The following is a 23,618-nucleotide window of genomic DNA, read 5'->3' on the forward strand; positions in this document are numbered from 1 at the left end:
GGCAAATGTGGCAGAAATGCTGCTCTCTCAGCTGTGTTAGTACCTGAGACATCTCACTTGGGCAGGCCTGCCATGAACTATCAGGCATAAATAAGTTTAAATGCTGCTAAGTGATATTCTTCTGCTAAATTGCTAAGTTTAATGTATTACTCAAGTACTTTAAAGTTTGAGTGCTGTAAAGTTTTTAGGCCATTTTCCTTTTAATCCTTCACTGTCTTTTTGTCATATGCCCTTGAACACACACAAACATACAAATAGGGGTAGCACATTGATTTGCTTAATATTAAACCTGGTTTTTACTGATTTCCTTGCTGGTGGTTTTGTGCCTTCAGAAATTCTTCCTCTGCCCTGGCTTTGGCCTCTCCCTCAGCAGGCTGGGATGGTGAAGCTCCAAGGGGAGGAGCAGTCCGTGCTCCTCAGCACAGCCACCCCCTTCCAGGAGCAGGGTGACATCTGTGTTTGTCACCGTTGTCTCCACGGGGCATCAACCCCCTCCCTGTGGCTTCTCTGAGTTTTCTGAGCTGGGGGTGTTCTGGGGGTCTCTGAGCCTGGAGAAGAGAAAGCACCAGGGAGCCTTCACCTTGGTGCTGCCATGTTGTTTCTCCTCACATGTCCTCACCTTCCTCTCTTCTCTGACTAGAAGAAAAACTGCTGCCCTTAATAACCCTTGCCAACAACTTCTACCCGTTCAAAGATTCTTCCAATATTCCACAGTGCCCAGAGGCTGGTCGTGTCCAGGATCCACATTGGGAAATCGCTTGCCATGTTTTCACCAGCATCCACATGATCCCGCCACCACCACGCAGGCAGCAGCCGCCGCCGCAGGTGCTGGTGCAATTCAGCACATCTCTTTATGTGGGGTGCTGAGAAGGAGTAGCTGCCACTGCTGCCCCTGCCCTTCTGCCACAGCACAGCTGGCTAGGGGCAGCCAGACAGGCAAGGCTTGCCACAGGCCACACCAAGATGGCAGCGGCCACAGCAGGATGGCCCCAGCAGCAGTGCCTCGCCTTCCCTGGTAAAAACTGTGTGTGTGCTGCTTTGATTTTCTTCTTGAAAATGTCTTCAAGGAGGTGTCACCAACTGCTCTAATGGGGCCAGCAGCATGTCCATCTTCTGAGCCATCAGAAACTTGCCCTGTCAGACATGGTGGAAGCTTCCAGCAGCTTCTAACAGGAGCCCCTTCCTGTGGCTCTCTCCTCTTACCAAAAAACCAGGCTGTGCCAAATCAACACAAAGTAACTGTTTGTGGCCCTTCCCTTGGGCAGTGTGAGCCTGCATTTGAATAAAACAAATGGGAATTCTTGCCTCAGCTCTGTTTCCTTGGGCCCAGGGCAGGTTTTGGCAATGATCCCAGACCTCTTACCAGCAAGGGAGTTCTTTCTGAGAAGCAGACTGATGCTCCAGCAGCACTGGCAGTGCTGACACCATTATGGTGCCACCAACACTACCAGTAGCCCTCTGCTGCTGGAGGGATTATGACCCTTCATGGAGGAGAAATGAGAAATGGCAGAAACATGTCAGGAGAGGGAAGGCAGTCAGAGAATGGGACATGGTCCAGGGAAGGAGAGTTTCGAATCAGGAAGACAAGACGACCGATTCTATTCTTTGAGTGGAGTTTTGACAAAACTCACTGCCTTTGTAGCAAAAAGAAAACCAACCCAACCCAACCAATGGAAGTGAAACTCTAATGCAGCCAAAGTTGCAATTTCTTACTCCCCGTGACCCCACCAAGTCTTTGGGATACAACTGTGAGATAGGGCACAAAAAGAGCCAGCAGGATGAGAATGCAGCGCTCTTGGTGACCTGGGCACTTTCTCCTTCATGTCCCTGACCTGCCAGGAGCCGCTTTAGGACATGGATCCCAAAGGAGCAAGAGGGACCAGGAAGCGCCGCTGATCTGCACAGAGCCCTTTGCCTGCTGCTGCCCCACAGGGAACAGGTCAGTGGAATGTTTGCCTTCCTCCCTACCCCACCTTCCTCTCCTGCTGCAGCTGCTCTGCTCCTGCCACCTTCTCTCAGTGACCGCAGGGCCCTCCCCAGCTGCCCCCTTCTCTCACAGGGTTGCCCTGTGCAACCCATCTGTTTCTTGCCAATGAAATCAGCAGAAATAAACTTTCTAAAACAATGGGAAGCATTTGAAAGCAGGAATTCCCTACCTGCACAGCACACACAGAAGGATCTCTTTTTGATCTGTGTGTAACGAGACCTTACAGCAGGGGTTTTATCCATTATAACCACACATAGATATTTAAAAGTCTTTTTCATCTTGTACATAGACACCATTTTCCTAGAACTCATTTCCATGCATCCATTTCTTACTTGGAGTCTTTTGGTGCTTCTGGAGGTTCATTGAGAGATGTCTCTGGTGTTCGTATTCACTCTGATATAAAAGATGACCTTGCCTTGAACTTTTTCTTTGGCCATATGCTGTTGCATCTTGTTATGGAACTGGCCCCAAAAATACTGCAGGCCTCCTTATCTGTGTCTGCACATGCTCCAGCCACATTTATCACCCTAGGTCCACATCCTTACTTCCTTTAATCTTTTTAGCCACTTAGGGGCCACTAATCTTTGAGCAACTTCAGGGGAGTTGAAAATATTTATTCTCTCTTATTTATCAATCCCCTGCAAACCAGCCCAACCCTCCGACCCCACCACTTCCACTGCCCTCCTCCCCTGCACATCTCACTCCTCCCCACTGAATCCTTCCCACTGCAGGGAGCTGCTGAGAAGCCACATGCTCCATCCCTGGATTCTCCAAGCACTGACTGCCCATCCACTCTGACCGCAGCAAGGGGCCACATCCCACTGCCTGCCCAGCATCCATCCATGGAGGTGAGCACCATGTCCCCTTTTTTTACCTCACCGACTGACACACCTGCTCAGTGTGAGATCAATGTCTCCAACATGGCCATAGACTTTGTGATGCTGCTCATTGGCCTCTGTGGGCTGGCTGGGAATGGAGTTATTCTCTGGCTCCTGCATGTTAATGCCATCACCCACTTCATCTCCAAACAGGCCATCATCGACTTCCTCTTCCTCATCTTCATGTTGCCCTCCACCCTGCTTTTCCTTGTGGAGGAAGTGTCCTGCTCTGCTATAATGCCCCTGATGTATTTGAGCTTGCTGTTCCAGCTGTCGCTGTTCACCTACATTATAGGGTTGTACCGGCTGACATTCATCAGCATTCAGAGGTGCAGGTCCATCCTCTGCCTGGTATTCTGTGGTTGCCAACTGCCCGAACACTTGTTGTGGGTGTTGATGACTGCCCTGTTCTGGGTCCTCCTCTTTGTTTTCATCGCTGTCAATCCCACGGTGACTTCCCTGTGCCAGTCACACGAGCAGGACCAATGCCAGATGGCTCTCACCTCCATGTACGCCCTCAACCTCTTTCTATTTGCTGTACCCATGGTCATTTCCAGCACAATCCTCTTCACTTACCTCAAGCCTGGCTCCCAGCAGCAGCAACACAAGAGGCTTGACGTTGTTATCTTCCTCGTTGCACTCTTCAGTCTGCCCTTCAGTCTCTGGTCTCTCCTGCAGCAGCTTGGTTACACAGTTGTGTCCTCCCAGGTGGTTTTCCTACTTGCGTGCATCAATAGCAGCATCAAACCCTTCATCTGCTTCTTGGTGGGGAACTGGAAGAGAGACTGCTCCATGGGGAGCTGCTGGAGACGCTGCTCCCTGGAGACCTGCAGGAAGCACTCCTCCATCCAGTCCCTAAGGGAGGCGATCCACAGGGTCTTTGGGGAGCCAGAAGAAAACACTGCGTGTGGAGATGATCCTGTTGTGTCCACCGGGGTCTGAGCCTGTTGATCCCTTCCACTGCACTGCTGAAGGACCCCGGGACAGCAGCTGAGAGATTCCTTGAGTCTCCTGATCAATAAATACCCACAGGATCACCCTCCCTGTGCTGCTGCATCCCCAGACCCTTTCCAGGCCGCTCTGGACTCTGATCCGTGCTTGGGAGGCCTCAGCCTTGAGGAGCAGCCCCTGGGCTCAGCTCCTGTGGCGCTGATCAGAAACACCCTCTGCTCCCAGCAACTGCTGCTGTCCAACCACCTCCTGGGCTTTCATCAACAGCCTTGGAAATTCTTGTACTGCCCTGGATGCCACAGCATCCCTGCTCTGCCACTGTCCCAGGAAGCTGCTGGCCCCAAGTGTGGCCAGGCTGAGCCATTGCTGTGAGTGCCGCCCATGCCTTGGGGCCCTGTGAGCAGCGGCCCCAAAGGAGAGCCTTGGAGCTCTGCTGGGCCCAGCAGCGCTGAGCAGAAGCTCCCTGGCACTGGGGCCTCTCCCAGCTGGGATCTCTCCCGGCTGCTGCCCTGGGCTGATCCCCGAACGCCGACGGCTCCTGGGCCCATCCCCGCAGGGCTCCAGGCCCAGCCCTTGGCCCAGGGAGGAGATGCAAAGGGATCCGCAGGGAGCATTTCACTGCCTGCCAGGGCAATTGCTCACAGGCACCTTGCACTCACTCTGCCTGCCTGGCTGGCTGTGTGCACACACGTCTGCATTTGCTGGGGCAAATGTGGCAGAAATGCTGCTCTCTCAGCTGTGTTAGTACCTGAGACATCTGACAGGGGCAGGTCTGGAAGCAAGGTTAAGGCATGAGATACCATTCCAGCTAAATGCTGTTCATGTCCTTTCTTTGCTAAATTGTTTATTTTCATGTACAAAAGCAGGAGTGGCTGGGGGAAGCAGAGACACTGCTCATGGTCCTGGGTGGAGCAGGGTAGAAGCAGGGCTGTCACAGGGGAAAAGACGGAGCCGGGGAGGGTCTGGAAGTTCTCAGAGGGGTCCAGAAGGGTAAGAGGGTTCTGTAAGTGTCTGGAGGAGGTCAGGAAGGGTCTGGATGCTGCTGATCGCAAATGTCCCAATTGGAGGACTGCAGAGCCTAATGGGCAGCGCTTCAAGGTGGGGAGCAGCACTGGATGGGATGGGATGGGATGGGATGGCATGGCATGGCATGGCATGGCATGGCATGGCATGGCATGGCATGGCATGGCATGGCACGGCATGGGGAGAGGAGTGGAGATCAGAATGGGAGTGATACCAAAATCAGCCAGAATAAACTTTCAAACACAATGGGAAGCATTAGGAAGCAGGAATTCTTTACCTCCAAAGGACACACAGATTGATCTCTCCATATTTCTGTTTGATGTGAGACTTTACCACAGGGGTTTTATCCATCACAACTACATAGAGTCAACAAAATGTCTTTTTTATATAATAGATAAACATCACTTTACTAGGACTCATTTCCATGCATCCATCTCCTTCTCCAAGTCTTCTCCTGATCCTGGAGGATCATTCAGAGGGGTCTCTGGTGGTCACATTCACTGAGTGCTCAGATATTAAAGGTGACCTTGCCTTTAACTTTTCCTTTGGCTATGTGTTCTTACTGCTTGTTACAGAACTTGCCCCAAAACCACTGCAGGCCTCCTTATCTGTTTCTGCACTGGCTCCAGGCACATTTATCATCCTGTGTGATCCTGAGGAGCACATTGGAGCTGGGCTTTCCTCCTCCCTCCTGGGCCCTAGAACCCTATGGCCAGGAGGAGCAGGGACACTGCCAGGGGTCCCAGATGCATCAGGGCAGGATCAGGGCTGTTGGGTGCAAAAGGAGGGCCTGGGGATGGTGTGGGGTGTTGCAGGCGGTGTCAGAGGGGTCAGGAGAAGCTCGGAGCGGGTTGGAGGAGGTCTGGATGCTGACAATCCCAAATCTCCCGACTGGAGGAGAGCAGAGCCTGACAGGCCACGCTCAGAGTGAGGAAACAGCTCCATCTGGGAAACCTGTGGGATGTGATAGGATGGCGTGAGGATGGAGAGCGGGGTGGGGATAGGGATAGGGATGGGGATGGGGGTGGGGATGAGATGGGATAGGATAGGGAGCAGCTGAGTTGTGCTTCCTTGGGACCAGAGCATGTTTTGGCAATGATCCTGGAGCCCTTCCCAGAATGGGAGTTGCTTCTGAGAAGCACCCAACTGACTCATCAGCACTGCCAGCATTGCCAGCATTCCAGTGCAACCAACATCCCCCTGCTGCTGGAGGGACAATGAGCCCAAAGGGAAAGGAAACAAGGAGTGGCAGAAGCCTGTCTGGAGAGGAAAGGCATTTGGAGAGTGGGACACACTGCAAGGAAGGAATGTTTCTAATCAGCATAAAATTATGAGCCAAAGTGTTTCATTTGGAGCTTTTGACAAAAGTCACTTCCTCTGTAGCAAAAAAAAAAAAAAAAAAAAAAAAATCCACCCAGGATAAATATCTCTGAGGAAGTGGAGCTCTGACATAGCCAAAGATGCAATTTCTGACTGCTCGGTGACTGCACTGAGTCTTGGAGGGCAAACACAGGATTGGGCACAGACAGCAGGTGGTGGGACAGGAGTGAGGATCTCCTGGTGACCTGGGCACTTTCTCCTTCATGTCCCTGACCTGCCAGGAGCCACTTTGGGACACAGAGAAGCAAGAGGTACCAGGAGGTACCAAGAGGTACCAGGAAGCGCCGCTGATCTGCACAGAGCTCTTTGCCTGCTGCTGCCCCACAGGGAACAGGTCAGTGGAATGTTTGCCTTCCTCCCTACCCCACCTTCCTCTCCTGCAGCAGCTGCTCTGTTCCTGACACCCTCTCCCAGTGACTGCAGGGCCCTGCCCAGCTCCCCCCTCCTCTGCCCTGTGCTTTCCTTTTACATCCTCTGCCAAACAGCCCAACCCTCTCACCTCCCTCTCCTACCCCACCATTTCCACTGCCCTCCTTCCCTGCACATCTCACTCCTCCCCACTGAATCCTTCCCACTGCAGGGAGCTGCTGAGGAGCCACATGGTCCATCCCTGGATTCTCCAAGCACTCACTGCCCATCCACTCTGACCACAGCCAGGGGCCACATCCCACTGCCTGCCCAGTGTCCATCCATGGAGGTGACCACCATGTCCCCATCTCCTGCCTCACCCACTGAAGGAGATAATACATGTGGAATTGATATCACCGATGCGGCCGTAGTTGGCATCATGCTGCTCATCTGCCTCTGTGGGCTGGCTGGGAACGGGGCTCTGCTCTGCCTCCTCAGGTTCTGCAGGAACCCCATCACAGTCTATATCTTCCATTTGGCTGTCGCCGACTTCATCTTCCTGTTCTTTGTGGCCACCTCCCTCCTGCTCCACCTGCTGGAGGAACTTTCCTGCTACACTATTACACTCCGGGAGTACCTGAAGTTGTTATTCCAGCTCTCGCTGTTCTCTTACACCACGGGGCTGTACCTGCTGACAGCCATCAGCGTCGAGAGGTGCACATCCGTCCTCTGCCCGCTCTGGTACCGCTGCCACCGTCCCTGGCACTTATCAGGGTTCGTGACTGTCCTTCTCTGGACCCTCCCCTTTGTTACAGTGGTTATCCTGTGCCTGTCACTGAGGCCCCAGCACTGCCAGGTGTCTCTCATCTCCATGAATGCTCTCAACCTCCTGCTCTTTGCTCCAGCCATGCTCATTTCCAGCACAATTCTCTTCATTAAGGTCAAGTGTGGCTCCCAGCAGCAGCAACCCAAGAGACTTGACATCGTTATCTTCCTCACTGTGCTCTTCGTCCTCCCCTTGACTCTCCCACTCAGCCTCTGGAGTTTTCTGCAGCAGTTTGGCTACACCATGGTGTCAGCCCAAGTGGTTTTCCTGCTCGCCTGCACCCGCAGCACCATCAACCCCTTCATCTGCTTCTTGGTGGGGAGCTGCAGGTGGCCCTGCTCCATGGAGGGCTGCAGCAGGCCCTGCTCCATGGGGTCCCTAAGGAAGGCCCTCCTGAGAGTCTTTGGGGACACAGAAGAAAATGGTGCCTGCAGCAATGATCCCATCATGGACATTGTGCTCTGAACCTGTTGATTCCTGCCACTGCACTGCTGAATAACCCCGTGACAGCAGCTGAGGGATTCCTTGAGTGACCTGATCAATAAATATCCAAAGTATCACCCTCCCTCTGCTGGTGCATCCTCACCCTCTTTCCAGTCCACACTAAGATCTCAGAAACGCTCCTGGCCAATTAATTCCACTGTGCTGATGCTTAATATTAAAGCCAGTTTTTACTGATTCCCTTGGCGGTGACTTTTTCAAACACTCGTTTGGAGCACTCTCGCAGTGTAATCCCGCAGGAGAAGGGAGCAGCGGCATGTGGGAGGGATGCTCTGAGGGGAGCACACGGGAGCAGGGCTTTCCTCCTCCCTGCCGGGTCCTGCAACTCCATGGCCAGGGGGGGCAGAGCCACTGCCGGGAGTCCCGGCTGGAGCGGGGCAGGAGCGGGGCTGTCGGGGTGGAAGGTGGCCCGGCGCGGAGTGGTCTGGGGTGTCCGAGGAGATGAGGAAGGCTCAGGAGGGGATCGCAGGGATCGGAGGCTGCCTGGCTGCTGGCGATCCCAAGTCTGGGCACTGGAGGGCAGCAGAGCCCGACGGGCCGCGCTCGGAGCAGGGAGCGGCCGCTGGCCCGGGAAGCTGCGGGATGGGAGAGGATGGGGAGAGGATGGGATGGAGAGCAGGATAGGGAGCAGGGGTGAGGATGGGATGGGGACAGGTCGAGGAAGCTCAGCAGAGCGTCCTTTGGGCCTTTGGGGAGGTTTTGGCAAGGATCCCGGAGCTCTTCCCAGAATGCGAAATGCTTCTGAGAAGCACCCAGCCGCTTCATCATCAGCGCTGCCGGCACTGCCGACATTCCAGTGCCAACAGCACCACAGCACCACCGGCATCCCTCTGCTCCTGGAGGGACAGCGACCCCACAGTGAAGGGAAATGAGGAATGGTAGAAGCCTGTCGGGAGAGAGAAGGCACTTGGAGAAAGGGACATTCTGCAGGGAAGGAATGTTTCTAATCAAAAGGAAATGATGAGCCAATTGCAAAATTCTGTTTGAGGAGTGTCTGGCAAAAGCCACTTCCTTACTGGACAAAAAAAAAAAAAAAGAAAAAAAAAAAAGAAAAAAAAAGATAAATGACTCAGTAGAAGTGGAGCTCTGACGAAGCCAAAGATGCAATTTCCGACTCCCCCGTGATTCCACCAAGCTTGGGAAGCAGCACCGGGACACAGCACAGAGAGGAGCTGGCTGGGCATTTGGAGAGTGGGCAGTGAGGATCTCCTGGTGACCTGGGCACTTTCTCCTTCATGTCCCTCACCTGGCAGGAGCCACTTTAGGACATGGATCCCAAAGGAGCAAGAGGGACCAGGAAGCGCCGCTGATCTGCACAGAGCCCTTTGCCTGCTGCTGCCCCACAGGGAACAGGTCAGTGGAATGTTTGCCTTCCTCCCTACCCCACCTTCCTCTCCTGCAGCAGCTGCTCTGTTCCTGACACCCTCTCCCGGTGACTGCAGTGCCCTCCCAGCTCGTCTCTCTCCTCTGCCCTGTGCTTCCCTACTGCATGTCCTGGCAAACAGCCCAACCCTCTCCTACCCCACCATTTTCAATGCCCTCCTCCCCTGCACATCTCACTTTTCTCACCTGAATCCTTCCCACTGCAGGGAGCTGCCGAGGAGCCACATGGTCCATCTCTGGATTCTCCAAGCACTCACTGCCCATCCACTCTGACCACAGCCAGGGGCCACATCCCACTGCCTGCCCAGTGTCCATCCATGGAGGTGACCACCGTGTACCCATCTCCTGCCTCACCTACTGAAGGAGATGATCTCTGTGATATTGATGTCACCGATGCAGCCATAGACAGTGTGACACTGCTCATCTGCCTCTGTGGGCTGGCTGGGAACGGGGCTGTGCTCTGGCTCCTCCAAAGGAACCCCACCACCAGTTACATCAACAACCTGGCCTTCGCCAACTTCTCCTTCCTCCACTTCATGGTCCTCTCCACCCTGCTCTATCTGCTAGAGGAATTGTCCTGCTACACAATCGTGCCCCTGGTGCTCATGAGGGCACTTTTCCCACTCCTGCTCTTCTCCTACAACCTGGGGCTGTACCTGCTGACAGCCATCAGCATTGACAGGTGCACATCTATCCTCTGTCCACTCTGGTACCGCTGCCGCCGTCCCCAGCGCCTCTCATGGGTGGTGTGTGCCCTGCTCTGGGCCCTCTGCATCACTGTCATTGTCACAATGACTGCCCTGTGCCAGTCACGAGAGCATGACCACTGCCAGGTGTCTCTCATCACTATGTATGCCCTCAACCTCTTTCTCTTTGCCCCAGCCATGCTCATTTCCAGCACAATCCTCCTCATTAAGTTCAAGTGTGGGTCCCAACAGCAGCGACCCAAGAGACTCGACATTGTTATTTTCCTCGTTGTGCTCTCCTTCCTCCTCTTTGCTCTCCCCCTCAGCCTCTCCAGTTTCCTGCAGCAGCTCAGCTACACTGTTGTGTCCTCCCAGGTTCTTTTCCTGCTCGCCTGCATCCATAGCAGCACCAACCCCATCATCTACCTCTTGGTGGGGAGGTTCAGGAGGCCCTGCTCCATGGGATCCCTCCGGCTCTCCCTCCAGAGGGTCTTTGAGGAGCCAGAAGAAAACACTGCCCACAGCCATGATCCTGCCATGGACACAGCCTTTCCAACCTGTTGATTCCTTCCACTGCTCTGCTGAAGGACCTTGTCAGAGTGGCCGAGGGTTTCTTTGAGTCACCTGATTAATAAATATACATGGGATCACCCTCCCTGTGGTGCTGTAATCCTGCAGGAGAAAGGAGCAGGGGCAATGACAGTGGCCATGTGGGAGGGATGCTCTGCAGGATTCTCATTGGAGCATGGCTGTGCTCCTCCCTCACGGGTCCTGGAGCACTGTTCCCCAAATGGATCCTTCCCAACACAGCTGTGATCCCAAAATTCCCCTGGCACCTGGTTCCTGCATCCCACTGAGTCTGCTATCAATGAACAGCACCGTGAACCCTGAGCTGCCTTTGCCCCCTCTGCCAGCGCTTCCCGGCTTCCTCTGGCTGCTGCTGCCAGCGGGAATGTGGCTGGAGGGAGGGGACACAGCCATGGCTTGTGCTCCCTGCAGCAACCATGATCCCCAGTGCCAGAGCTGGGCTGGCACGGACACGATGGCCCAGGGGCTCAGCATTCCCCACCCCGAGGGCTCTGTGAGTGTCACAGCAGAGATCTCCCCAGAAATCTTTTATTTTTAATTTTGTTCCTCTCCACTGCCTTCAGCTGCTCCCTCAGCAGGCTCAGGTGGTGCAGCAGCAAGGAGAGGAGGAGGCCGTGATCCTCAGCACAGCCACCCCCTTCCAGGAGCAGGGTGACACCTGTGTTTGTCACCATGGGCTCCACAGGGCATCACCCCCCTCCCTGGGGCTTCCATGAGGCCACCAGCCCCACCACACCCCACACCTTCTCTCCAGCCCCACCACACCCCACACCTTCTCTCCAGCCCCACCACACCCCACACCTTCCCACCACATCTTCCCAGCAGCTCCATCATGTCCCACCCCTCCCACACCACCCTCCCATCCCACTCCCCATGCAGCCCACCCACCTCCCGTCCTTCCCATCCCTCCCAGCCCCGGGCCTCAGGCTCCACTCCCTCCCCACGGGCTGCTCACCCCAGGCTCCTTCACACGGTGTTTGGGGAGTGTTTCTCTGGGACATTCCCCTCCAGAGCTTCACCCGCCGTGTCCCGTCCCCCAGCCTCCCAGGAGAGGGACCAGAGGCGACAGCGGGATGGATCCATCAGCGTTTATTGGGGCAGAGGAGCGTGGAATGGCCAGGAGTGGACACACAGCCGGGGATCCCGGGAGGAGCGGGGCTGTCAGAAGGGAAGGCGGCCCTAGGAGGGGATCTGGGATGTCAGAGGGGATCAGGAAAGGTCCGGATGCCGGCAATCCCAAATATTCCCACAGGAGGGCAGCAGAGCCCGACGGATCGCGCTCGGAGAGGACGCCAGCTGGGAAACCTGCGGGATAGCACGGCACGGCATAGGATAGGTACGGGCAACAGGGAAGGGGAGCCGAGATGAGCATGGTGTGGGGATAGGACTGGGGTGGGAATGCAGATAGGATTGGGATGCAATGATAGGGACAGGAATAGGGACAGGGAGAAGGACATGGACAGGGATAGGGACAGGGACAGGGGTAGGGACAGGGACAGGGACAGGGACAGGGATAGGGATAGGGACAAGGACAGGGACAGGGACAGGGGTACGGATAGGGATAGGGATAGGAACAGGGACAGGGACAGGGATAGGGATAGGGATAGGGATAGGGATAGGGATAGGGATAGGGATAGGGACAGGGATAGGGATATGGACAGGGGTAGGGATAGGGATAGGGGTAGGGATAGGGATAGGGACAGGGACAGGGATAGGGATAGGGATAGGGATAGGGATAGGGGCAGGGACAGGGACAGATGGGATAGGGATAGGGATAGGGATAGGGATAGGGATAGGGATAGGGATAGGGATAAGGACAGGGACCGATGGGATAGGGATAGGGATAGGGACTGGGGCCAGGACAGGGATAGGGATAGGGATAGGGACAGGGACAGGGACAGGGACAGGGATAGGGATAGGGGTAGGAATAGACACAACAACATGGATCAGTGGGATGGGAAAAGGAATGGAAAAGCTGTGGGATGCATCCTGACTCACAGCTGCAGGAAGATGACCTGCAGGCCTGGCTGGGAGCGAGGGTGGGCAGCTGAGCATGAAGCCAGCATGGGCAGCATGGCTGGTGGCACCACAGTGGCCTCTCAGCTGGACACTGTGGTGGTCCCTGTCTCCTCAAAGACCCTCCGGAAGGCGACCTGGAGGGACACGATGGAGCAGCGCCTCCAGCAGCTCCCCACCAAGAAGTAGATGAAGGGGTTGATGCTGCTGTTGATGCAGGCGAGCAGGAAAACCACCTGGGAGGACACGACGCTGGGGCTGAGCTGCTGCAGGAAATTGGAGAGGCTGAGGGGCACCCCAAAGATGAGGAAGAAGAGCACAGTGAGGAAGATAACGACGTAGAGCCTCTTAGGCTGACGTCTCTTGGAGCCACACTGGACCTTGATGAAGAGGATCACGTTGGAGATGACCATGGGTGGAGCAAAGATGAGGAAGCTGAGGGCATACATGGAGATGAGAGCCACCCGGCAGTGCTCGTGCTCGTGTGACAGGCACAGGGAAGTCACCACGACCATGACAGCGATGGAGAGGGCCCAGAGCAGGGCACACACCACCCACGAGAGGCGCCGGGGACGGCGGCAGCGGTACCAGAGGGGGAAGAGAATTGAGCCACACCTCTCGATGCTGATGGCCGTCAGCAGGTACAGCCCCATGTTGTAGGAGAGCAGCGACAGCAGGAGAAGGGACCTCAGGTACTTCAGGGACACAACAGTGGAGCAGGACACATCGTCCAGCAGGTAGAGCAGGGAGGAGGGGACCATGAAGAGGAGGAAGGTGAAGTCGGCGACGGCCAGGTTGAGGATGTAGACAGTGATGGGGTTCCTGCGGATGTGGAATCCCAGGAGCCAGAGCACAGCCCCGTTCCCAGCCAGCCCACAGAGGCAGATGAGCAGAGTGACACCGTTTACGGCCACATCAGTGACATTGATCCCACAGGAATCATCTCCCTCAGTGTCCATCAGGGAAGATGAGAGAGGTGGGGATGTCTGGTTCAGCTCCATGGTGGGAGGGGGGATGTGTCCCCAGCTGTGGGCAGAGCAGAGGGGGGTTAGTGGGACCCCAGGGGATGTGACAGGAAGGGGATCCCAGTGAGGCGGCACAACAGGGCTGGGGACAGGGGAGGGGCGTGGGATGGCTGGGGGTGAGGTGAGGGCAGGGGGAGGGTTGGATCAATCCAGCCATCCCGACCATGGGAGCAGTGAGAGGGGCTTTGGGGACATCCAGGGAGAAACAAGCAGTGCCCAGGGCTGGGCTCTGGTCCCAGTCCCCTACCTTTCCTTGGGGCCAACCTGTTGGTGTGTCCGAGCAGGGCACGCTCCCTCCCTCCGGTGCTCCTCGCCACGGTCTTCTCCAGTGAGGAAAACTGCGGCCTCCACGTCCTCAGAAGCTCCAAGCAGCTTATTTGTCCCCAAATAAAGCTGCTTTTTGGGGCATTTCTGCACAATCACAGGTCAGGCACTGACAGCACTGGGCAGTTGCACACAGGCTGCCTCTTCTCCCGTCAAAATTCTCTTGGTCTTGCGGGAAAGGAAATGTTTTGTCCGAGCAAATACCCCAGAGGATGAACGCTGCAGCAGTTACATCTCGCTGTGAAAGAATCTTGATGCTTTTAGGATTCAACCTGATATCTCATTAGACTGGTAATTGCCACCTTCCTAATTGTTTGATAGTGCTCCAGCCTCCTCTCCCCATCCTGTCCCAATGCTGGCATCCTTCTGAGATTGTTCATTACCGCGTGCATTTGCCTCCCAGCGTGAGAATCCCTCTCCACCAACTTCATCCTGCTCCAGGCCTGGGTGAGAATTTGGAATTTGTTGTCTGACCCATCACTCTGGATTCACTCCAGTTGGTTTGGGGGCCCTCCTGGACAAGCTGGTACTCACTGAGAGAGCCTGGAGAGGCTGGTGGCAGAGAGGGGAGGTGACAGGGGACAGCACACCCCACATCCCTGTCTGCAACCCTACACAGGAAGCACCCATTCACCCCCACCAAAAAGTTTTGGGGTGGCAGAAGAGGGGAGGGGAGAGGGTCTTGGGCACATCCAAACATGGGGGGCATGGGTGACATCGCTGCTGGGATGGCATGTCCCTGAGCAAAGCGGGGTGTCACAGCCTGTCCCAGCCGGGTTGGAATCACTAGGAAAGACAGGAGCTGGGTGGCTGTCCCCTCACCCCGGTGCCGGGCACAGAGAGTCCGGCGGGGCACAGCACGGGTGTGACAGCCGGGCTGGCGGTGACAGCGGGGCCAGGGCACTGAGTCACCGCCACCCCCGTGCCTGCTCCACCCCTGGACTTTGCCTCCCGCGGATGCTCGGGGCAATAAACCCCAGGCTCGGAGGCGTCGGGGAGGGCACCGGGGTCCCATCGCTGGGGGCTGCGCTGTGCAGGGGGATCTGCACGAACGGGATCGGGATGGGGAGTGGGATCTGGAGTCGGATCAGAGAATGGAGTGTGCCTGAGGCGGCGGGCAGGAGTGCGAGGGAGCGGCACCCAGGCAGGCAGGACACGCAGGTGGCAGTGTGACGCTTGTGCACGGCGCCGGGAGAAGGTCACCTGTGCGCCAGGACACTCGTACGTGTCCCGGCCGCTGTCACAGCCCCGGGCGGGCGGGCGGGCCCGGCGGGCGGGTGACACGGGTGACAGCCGCACCCTGGAGCGGGCGGGCGCTTCCCGCCTGCCCGTCCCCATCCCTGTCCCCGCCGAGGCCACTCGGGCTCCGTGGCCCCAGCGGACACCCCCATGCAGCGGGAGCGCGGGGAGCAGAGCCCAGGAGCCCCCGAAACCGAGGTCAAGGCTGTCATCGTCGGGGATGGCGGCTGCGGGAAGACGTCGCTGCTGGTGGCCTTCGCCAAAGGGGACTTCCCCAAGGTACGGGATGCCTGTCCCCTGGGGGGTGCGGGACTGTCCCCGGGCCTGCGGGAGCGGTGGCGGGCAAAGGGCGGTGGGACCGACACGGTGGCAGCAGCGGGGCCCTCTGAGGCGGGACATGGGGACGGGGGCTGGCCCAGCTTGGGGCTGATGGGGGTCTGTGACACCTCTGCCTCTCTTGGGGAGTCCCGGGGGGAAACAGGGTTTGTCCCTCGGTGAGGGCACATAAGGGACTCGGAGAGTGCAGGGAAGGGGGGCAGCCACAGAGACCCCAGAACCCCTGTCCTGAATCCCCAAGTCCCCCTGGGGCATCCATGTGCCCTGGGATGGGGGACAAGGGTGGTTCCTATCCCTCTGCCCTGGGGAGGATGCACCATTTCCTGCTGCCTGCTTCCCTGCCTGTGCTCTGTCCTGTCCCCAGGGGTGTCCCCTCTGTCACTGCCCCCCACAGCCGCCTGTGTGACCTGTGTCCTGTCCCCCGGCAGGTCTATGTCCCCACCGTGTTTGAGAAGTACACAGCGTCCCTCCAGGTTGCCGGCAAGCCCGTGAAGATCCACCTGTGGGATACAGCAGGTGGGACAGCAGGGGACAGCCCGGGCTGGTGTGCCCCCCACTCTCCCACCCGGGCGTTTTGGGGTGTCCCACACGTGTGGTCATGTTTTGTCCCCTCCAAGGGGTCCCCATGACTGTGGCAGAGGGGGCTGACCCACAGCCTCCCCACAGATGTCACTTTCACGGTGTGTCATGGTTTCCTTCTCCACTCGGCAGGACAGGAAGACTACGACAGGCTTCGCCCTCTGTCCTACTCAGATGCCAACGTTGTCCTCATGTGCTTTGATGTCACCGACTCCAACAGCTTTGACAACATCCTAACAAAGGTAACGCAGCCCCGGGGGTGCCACCTGTCCCCTGTCCCCATCCCTGGGTGGCATGTGCCCATCCCGGGATGACATGTCCCTTCACAGTGGTACCCGGAGGTGAACCACTTCTGCAAGGGGGTCCCGGTGCTGCTGGTGGGCTGCAAGACGGACCTGCGGCAGGACCAGGAGGCGCTGCAGAAGCTGAAGGACGGGCGGATAGAGCCCGTCTCCCGCCAGCAGGTGGGTGTCACCTCCGGGTGACAGGTGACACGGCACAGGACAGGACAGCGGGGTCCTGGGGAGGTGTGACTCTGTGTGTGTGTCCCCGCAGGGAGAGGCCATGGCCCGGCAGGTCCGCGCCGTGTCCTACATGGAGTGTTCGGCCAGGTACCAGGACAACGTCGGGAACATCTTTGTGACAGCCTGCAATGCCGCCATCAGCGCCGCCCGCCGGAGGCAGCGCAAGGCGGGACCCAGGAGGGGCTGCGCCATCCTCTGAGCCCCCCGGCTCGGCACAGCCCCCTCGGACAGCCACTGCTGTCCCCGAGCTCCGACACCTCTGCCTCCGCCACCGGAGCGCCGCCGCCACCCGCCCAGCCCGGGGCTGGCACCGGCGGTCACCGCGGGGTGACAGCAGGAAAGCATTCCTGGCATGAACTGTCACCCGCCTGCATCCCAGAGTTCCTTTCCAGCTGGGGATGCCGCTGGGGATGTCCCTGTCCCGCCAGGAATCCATCCCAGCGTCCTGTGCCAGCAGCCCCTGCCAGCCGGGCTCTGGGGACACAGAACTGATTTGGGGCTCCCCTTCCCGCTGGCAGGCCAGCGCCGGAGGGGGACACGGGGTCACTGCAGGGCCATCTTCTGCCATTAAAGTGACTCAAAACTCATCGGCCTGAGTGGTCCCTGGGGCAGGGGCAGCCCCTGCATGGCCTGGGGGCGTCGGGGACCCTGGGTGGGTGTTGGGGACACAATGTGGGTGTCAGGGATATGGTGTGGGTGTCGGGGACATGGTGTGGGTGTTGAGGACAGGATGTGGGTGTTGGGGACATGGTATGGGTGTCAGGGACATGGTGTGGGTGTCAGGGACATGGTGTAGATGTCGGGGTTATGGTGTGGGTGTCAGGGACATGATGTGGGTGTTGGGGACATGGTGTGGGTGTTGGGAACAGGATGTGGGTGTTGGGGATGTGGTGTAGGTGGGTGTTGGGTTCCCGCCATGGGCCCAGGTTGGATGAGAGACCACCGGGATGGGGTCATCATCCGATTTTGGGTTGAGGTATGTGTGAGCATGTGTTCAGGTGTGTGCTGCACATACAAGTCTATAACCACATGTATAGTTATACATATATGTTTTTATATACATGCTTCTATATAATGTATATCTAACTATAGAGTTAATGTATAGCCATCCATATCCCTATATTTATTTTATATATCACTGCATACAGTTAGGCTGTAACTATCTATAGAACTATGTATAGTTTATAAAACACTGTTTATAGTGTATAACTAAGGAGCTGTACTAGTTACCCAGGTGGATGTAGGTGCCTGCCGGTGTCTCTGCATTCAGACCCCCATACAGGCGTGCACAGCCGTGCGAGCACCCGCGAAGCCCGCGGGGACACCGAGGGGCCTCACGGCGGAGCGTTTTGTGCCACGAGCCCCCCAAAATCCCACCGGGGCTCCCCCTCTCCGGCCCCCCCGCCAGGGGCGTGGCCACGTGGGGAGGGGGCGTGGTTATGAGAGGGGGCGTGGTTTGTACGGGGTGGGCGTGGCCGGGCCCGAGACGCGCGCGCGCGGGGCGGGGCCGGGCCGGGCAGCGCACGGCGCACGCGCGGGCTGTGGGGGGGGCCCGTGCGCGCGGCGCGTGCGCGTGGCGTCGGTGTGTATGTGAGGCTCTGACGGGTTCAAAATGGCGGCGGCGGCTCCTGTGTGAGGAGGGGGAATCGCGTCCCGGCCGGGGGGCGGCGGCGCAGGGGGGGCACCGCGCGGGCGGGACGGGGCGGGCGGCGCCGGCGGAGCCCCGGCACTCGGTGGCGGGAGGGGTGCGGTGGCGATGGAGGCGGCGGTGGCGGTGGCGGGGGGACGCGGGCCGCGGCGGCGGGGGGCGGCCGGCGGGGCTGTCAGCGCCCGCTGCCCGCGCCGGGAGCGGCGGGGCCGGGGGCGCGGCGGGCCCGGGGCGCGATCGCTGCTGACCGGGGGTTCCTCCTCCTCCGTCTGTTCTGTTCCCCTTCCCCCGTGCCGGCGGTAGAAGAGGACAAAGGCGCAGGAGAGACCTGGTGAGCACCGCGGGGTCACCGGCGAGCCCCGAGTTTGTGCGGGGCCCCGGAGCGCGGCCGGGCGGGAGCGGGCGCGGGCGGCTCTCCCCTTGCCGGGCCCCGGGAGGCCGCGTCGGGAAGTTGAGGAGGGGGCGGCGGGTGCCGGCTGACAGCTCCCCGGGGACCGTCCCTCCCTCCCTCCCGCCTCCCGTCCTGCCCCCCGTCCTGCCCCGGCGGGGGCGGGCTGGGGTGGCCCGGCGGGCCGGGGCTGGCCCCTTCCCCCGCGGCGGGGCCGGCGCGCCGAGCTCCGCTTGTCCGGTTGTTTATAAACAGAGTTCAGCAAGTGTGGGGAAGCTGCCTCCCTCGACCGAGCCGGAGTCCGGTGCCGTGGCTCCAAGGGAGGCAGGGGTGGGGAAGGTGCTGGCGGGACCGGGAGCGCTCGGGGGTCGGGGAGGAGCAGGACGGAGCGAGTTCGCCCTGCGTGGTCGTAGCGGTTCTGTAACACTGAGGGGATGGCAGATCCCCTTCCTCGATCCTATTCCCCGATTCTCCTCCCCGAAGGTCCGACTTAGGCATAGTGCTGGGGATTAAGAGCCGTGCCATACCCAGGCTTTGGTTGGTTTCTGTCCCTTTAAAAAAAAAAGTGTAGGTGCCATCTGACGCCCTGGGAGGTTTTCCTAGGTTGGTTTGTGGTGTCACAAGGTGGCACATTTGGAGAGCTCAGCATTTAGGTCTCCTCCAGCCAGGAGTTAGATCCCTAGCTGCTCCCCTGCTTGGGTGCTATGTGTAAGAGATCCCATATGCCTTCCTCGCTCATGGGACACATCCTGTAGCACTGTAGTTTCTCCCGGGTGCCACGGTACAGGATATCCCAAGGCCAGTGATTGTGTTGTTTGGAGAAGGATTTGACAGCACCTTCCCTGGTTTTTATCCCATTGTGGGCCAGAGGAGCCGCTGGTGGTAGTGTGGAGCCAGGGTGGGAGACCTGCAGCTCCTGTTGTGTTACAGGAGAGCTGGTGAAGTCCTTTACCCTGACATTTATTCTGAGTTAAAATAGGAGCCTTAGAGGTTGGCATGGGCTCATCCACTGGGTTCTCCCAGCCCCCAGGGCAGGGTGGGGTTGGCCCCGAGAGGAGAAGGGAAGTGAGGGGTGTGGGTGTCCCTGTGCCCTTTTTCACTGTTTGCCTCTGGCTCCCAAGGAGGAAGAGGACGATGACAGCAGTCCTGGCGTGTCCTTCTCGCTCTCCTCCGAGGAGTCGGAGATGGAGCCCGAGGAAGAACGGATCCGATACAGCCAGAGACTGGTCAGTGGTGCCCTTGGGACAGTCCTGTTCCAGGCTTGCTTCTCTTGCAGCTGCAGAGGGGAAGGGCTTTTCCTGGCAGCAGGGTTGAACCACCCAGATGCAGCCTGCTCAGAGGTGTGGGTTTGGCTCTGGTTGGCTTTGTGGGTCCTTTTGTGTCACTGAGTTTGTCCTAATGAAGGGAATTTGGCTGCTGAGCTCTGGAAAGGGAGGTTGGAGACTGAAGCTGGGGAAGGAGCTTTGGGGTAGGAACATGAAACTGGTGTCAGTGTAGTTTCTGTCACAACAGGTTTTTTTATGTGTGTTTGTGACAAGCAGAGGACCTGAAACACTGTGTGTTACCAATCTTGATTTAGGTGGCTGTGAAAGCTGAGGGAACCAGCTCCAGCTTCAGGCTTCAGTTTTCCTGTGCCTGTGTCTCTTCCCAGTGTTTTCTTCTGAAGGGAGCTGTTCCAGCATTCAGGTCCCAGTCCGGCCCTGTCAGGAGCTCTGGTGTTTGTGCTGGGACTGCATGAATCCAATGGAAATTGGGCTGTAACTGGGAGCAGCTTGGGAGCAACTGCTCTTAGAGTCTGAGGTGATATTCCCAGGGAGGGAGGGAAGCTGCTGTGCCTCCCACACTCTTTTGAGGCAGCTGCAAGCCCCCAGGGAGGGCAAGTGGCAGCTCTGTGGTGGAGGGAGTCCCTCTCTGAGTCACATCTGTACCCTCACCTTCAAGGTGCTGCCCATAAAGGTGAATCTTTATCCTTTAATTCTCTGGAATCATTTGGTGTGAGGCTGTGTGGTTCTTGGCATTAGGCTTTGTCCTCAAGATGAGCAGTTCTGGGTGCTGGGGAGTTCCCCAGTGCTTTGGTGGATGTTTTAATTTGGCATCAGTGCAGTCCCACCTCCTCCCTCATCCTGACACATCTATTCCCACAGCTGTGCAGGATGCAGCTCAAGGTGCTGGTTTGGCTGGGGAGTGATCCAGGACTAACCCAAAACATCTGGATAAGGATGTGGCAGGTGAAGGGGGCTATCAGCCAGGAACTTGTCAGTTGAAGTATGCTTATCATCTCTCAAATGGAAATCAGGAGGAGCTGGTGTCCTGGTGCAGGTGGGCTGGGCTCCAGCAGGATGTGCTAAGCTGGATAAATGCCTGCAGGCTGATGAGCTCCGTGCTTAAGGGGTTTGGGAGGGCACATGGGCAGCAGGGTGAGGCTCACCTGGACTTGTGTGCTGTCTGTGCTGGCCTGAGGCCCAGGGAGGAGGCATGACCCCTGTGGGGTGGCTGAGGCTTAACTCCTACCTCCTGCCATGCTTTTCCTGGAAACTTCCAGCTCATTATGTGCTCCTGCTGTGTCAGTGATGCTCTCTTGCTGAAGGACCCTTAAAAGATGATTGTTTTTCTTCTGTAGAGCATGATTTGACTTATTCGAATATCCCACATATGCCTTGGCCTTGGGAGCTGGGTTAGTAGGCCTGAATGAGAAGTTCCAAGTAGGGAAGCAGTGAGCTGCTGGTACAGTGTGTTTCTGCTGCTGTCAGCTGTGTTTCTGGTGTGTGACTGGGGCTCAAATAGCAAAAAATAAATGTATTTTAACAAACCAATCCAGGTGTGATAGTAGTTCTACCAGCCAAACAACCTGAACCTGAAGTTTATGGTGGTGAAGGAGCTGAATTAATTGTGTGGTTTGATGGTGCCAGCTGAGATGGCAGAGGCGGTTTGTTCTCTGGTGTGTCAGGTAATCACACTGGCAGCATCCTTTTCCTGACTAGTTTCTGTGGGACATAGATGAAATCTCGAGTGTTCTGTGTTATTCTATTTAATTTGCACTAATGTTGCCTTCCCCTGCTTTGACAAAAATCTGATGTGTGTCTGTTTTGTGAATGAATTTATCAGTGCTGGTGAAAGATCTGGGTTTGGAGGAGAATTTCACCTCTGCTTCAGGTGTGGTCACGTTCCTTCAGGAATTCTCTGCTGGGTCACACATGCCTGTGTGGCACAATGACACCGATTGGATGGGCTGCACTGCCCTAACTGTACTTCCTTCCTAGCTCAGGCTCTGCATCCATGACTCCCAGGATAACACAGGCCTGGGTGAGGGCTCTGGACTCAGGGATATCTTGGGAGGATGTCTTGCACCCATCCATGACCATCTGTGGGAGAAGCTGTGTCCTGGTGAGCTCTGGGAGGCTCACACAGGCCGTGGGTGATGCTGAGTGTGGAGAGGACACAGAGGAGCAGGTTATGGGCTATCCATGCTCCTCACCAGACACTGGGAGCAGTGCAGATGGGACTTGCAGGCACTGTGGAGCAGTTTCCTGCTAATTCTGTATGTGAGTTATTCTGCCCGGCTCTGTAACGAGGCATTTCCTGGGGCTTGGGCTGAGGTTCCAGCATTTCAAGCTGGAGTTGTGTGTTTGGAGGCCCTTAACCAAGGAGCTGAAATGCTCTATTGTGTCCTGAGCCTGAGTGACAGTCCAGCCCTGGCACTAACAATGCCACGGTCCCTCTCTGAGACTTGGAAGTCTTTGCTGGCTGTCACTGGGTGGTTGCACCCAGCCCATGTCACACCAGGCTGTTGGGCTCCCACGAGGAGCCTGGACTCCTGAAAGGCTCTGCAGAAAGAGATCCATTGGGCTGCTGCTCACAGAGGCTGCCTGCCCTTCTGCAGAGCAGCCCTGCCATGTTCCTGGGTGCTGGAAGTGTGAGGAAATCTCACCTTCTGCCTGCTCCAGGGCTCGTTTTGGCAGGGCTGTGCTGTGAACTGAGACTAGCAAGGCCCTGTGAATTGCAAGCTGGGATTAGCACATTACCACAGTGCTGCCATGTGCTTGCAGTGACAATGTTCAGGGTGAGAAATGAAGGGCAGCAGCGCTGGATCACTTCAGAATGACTTGGGAGCACAGCAGGGGAGGGCCATTATCCGAAGGACAAATCCTGCTCATCACAGCCTTCCCAGCAGTCTGGATCTCAGGGTGTGGTTCCCAGTTAGGATTGCCGGGGTGGTAGAGCTGGTTGAGGAGGTTTTCTCCCTCAATGAGTGAGTGCTCTGGGAGCTGATGGCCCTGAGGTGAACATTGCCTCAGGGAATTGTGCATCATGCCCTGGATAGAAGTTGGCAGGGGGGAGGCACAGTCCCAGCTGTTGTCTGTGCTGGGGTAGTGAGCAAACCTGACGGGGCTGAAAGTCTGAGATGGGGAGACAGGGTGGGGTAGGAACCTCTTAAACTGGCTCTGCTGCTGGAGAGAGCCTGGGGAGGAGCCTCGCCCTCCCTGGGGGCTCTGTGGGCTGAGCCACAGCCCCTGCTGGGGTGTTGGGCCCCAGTGACCATCCCTGGCTGGGTGCAGTGTCGCCCTTGTTGTGGCTGTGGGAAGAGCTGTGACACCCATGAAGGGAAATGGGCTCGTGGAGCAGGAGATCAAAGTGCTGTGGGTGCTGGAGAGTTAGGGAGGTGAGAGGGAGCTGGGGAGTGCTGTGCTCTGTCCCGTGGTCTGAGGCAGTCTGTGTCCTGCCCTAGCACTGCCCTGCCCTCTGGTCAGATCCTTGTGTGAAATTCGAGAGGAGGCTCTGCCTGTCCCTACCAGCCAGAGCAGAGGCCTCTCCTGTAAACAGCAGTTACCAAACCTGCCCTTACATGTCGGTGTCCACCCCGAGAGAGCTCAGATGGGCTTTGCAGCATGTGCAGCCATCAGCTGGGGGGTGAAGCCTGGGGAGTGTGCAGGACAAGGTTTTTCCTACAGCCTTGCATGCTGTGGAGTGATCCCAGCTCAGCCCGTGCC

General features: G+C 57.4%; 6 protein-coding genes across 7 annotated transcripts in view; 5 read left to right on the forward strand and 1 right to left on the reverse strand.

The window, feature by feature from the left end:
• Window positions 1-2,742: 2,742 nt before the first annotated feature.
• Window positions 2,743-5,376, forward strand: LOC132075183 (mas-related G-protein coupled receptor member A1-like). 2 transcript variants are annotated; one of them, XM_059475395.1, is made up of 2 exons: window positions 2,743-2,835; window positions 3,019-5,376. In XM_059475395.1, the coding sequence occupies exons 1-2, from the start codon at window positions 2,830-2,832 to the stop codon at window positions 3,805-3,807; spliced, it is 795 nt and encodes a 264-aa protein (XP_059331378.1). In that variant the 5' UTR covers window positions 2,743-2,829; the 3' UTR covers window positions 3,808-5,376. The 2 variants fall into 2 exon arrangements, with proteins under 2 accessions (XP_059331378.1, XP_059331377.1); XM_059475394.1 differs by having other exon boundaries at window positions 2,761-5,376.
• Window positions 5,377-6,802: 1,426 nt separating this feature from the next.
• Window positions 6,803-8,072, forward strand: LOC132075186 (mas-related G-protein coupled receptor member H-like). The gene has a single exon (XM_059475399.1). The coding sequence runs from the start codon at window positions 6,911-6,913 to the stop codon at window positions 7,856-7,858; it is 948 nt and encodes a 315-aa protein (XP_059331382.1). The 5' UTR covers window positions 6,803-6,910; the 3' UTR covers window positions 7,859-8,072.
• Window positions 8,073-9,546: 1,474 nt separating this feature from the next.
• LOC132075189 (mas-related G-protein coupled receptor member H-like) lies at window positions 9,547-10,584 on the forward strand. Its single transcript, XM_059475402.1, has one exon. The coding sequence runs from the start codon at window positions 9,595-9,597 to the stop codon at window positions 10,525-10,527; it is 933 nt and encodes a 310-aa protein (XP_059331385.1). The 5' UTR covers window positions 9,547-9,594; the 3' UTR covers window positions 10,528-10,584.
• A 2,066-nt stretch (window positions 10,585-12,650) lies between these two features.
• LOC132075192 (mas-related G-protein coupled receptor member H-like) lies at window positions 12,651-13,568 on the reverse strand. Its single transcript, XM_059475404.1, has one exon. The coding sequence runs from the start codon at window positions 13,566-13,568 to the stop codon at window positions 12,651-12,653; it is 918 nt and encodes a 305-aa protein (XP_059331387.1).
• A 1,546-nt stretch (window positions 13,569-15,114) lies between these two features.
• On the forward strand, window positions 15,115-16,793 carry RHOD (ras homolog family member D). Its single transcript, XM_059475410.1, has 5 exons — window positions 15,115-15,434; window positions 15,920-16,007; window positions 16,203-16,312; window positions 16,400-16,534; window positions 16,626-16,793. The coding sequence occupies exons 1-5, from the start codon at window positions 15,306-15,308 to the stop codon at window positions 16,791-16,793; spliced, it is 630 nt and encodes a 209-aa protein (XP_059331393.1). The 5' UTR covers window positions 15,115-15,305.
• A 1,346-nt stretch (window positions 16,794-18,139) lies between these two features.
• Window positions 18,140-23,618, forward strand: part of KDM2A (lysine demethylase 2A) — a 33,748-nt gene continuing 28,269 nt past the window's right edge. The window contains exons 1-3 of the mRNA XM_059474574.1: window positions 18,140-18,226; window positions 18,546-18,573; window positions 19,752-19,856. Coding sequence (XP_059330557.1) covers window positions 18,207-18,226; window positions 18,546-18,573; window positions 19,752-19,856 — 153 coding nt within the window. The 5' untranslated portion in view covers window positions 18,140-18,206. The remainder of the gene's footprint in view (window positions 18,227-18,545; window positions 18,574-19,751; window positions 19,857-23,618) is intronic.

Source organism: Ammospiza nelsoni, chromosome 6, assembly GCF_027579445.1.
Source record: "Ammospiza nelsoni isolate bAmmNel1 chromosome 6, bAmmNel1.pri, whole genome shotgun sequence".
Taxonomy (NCBI): domain Eukaryota; kingdom Metazoa; phylum Chordata; class Aves; order Passeriformes; family Passerellidae; genus Ammospiza; species Ammospiza nelsoni.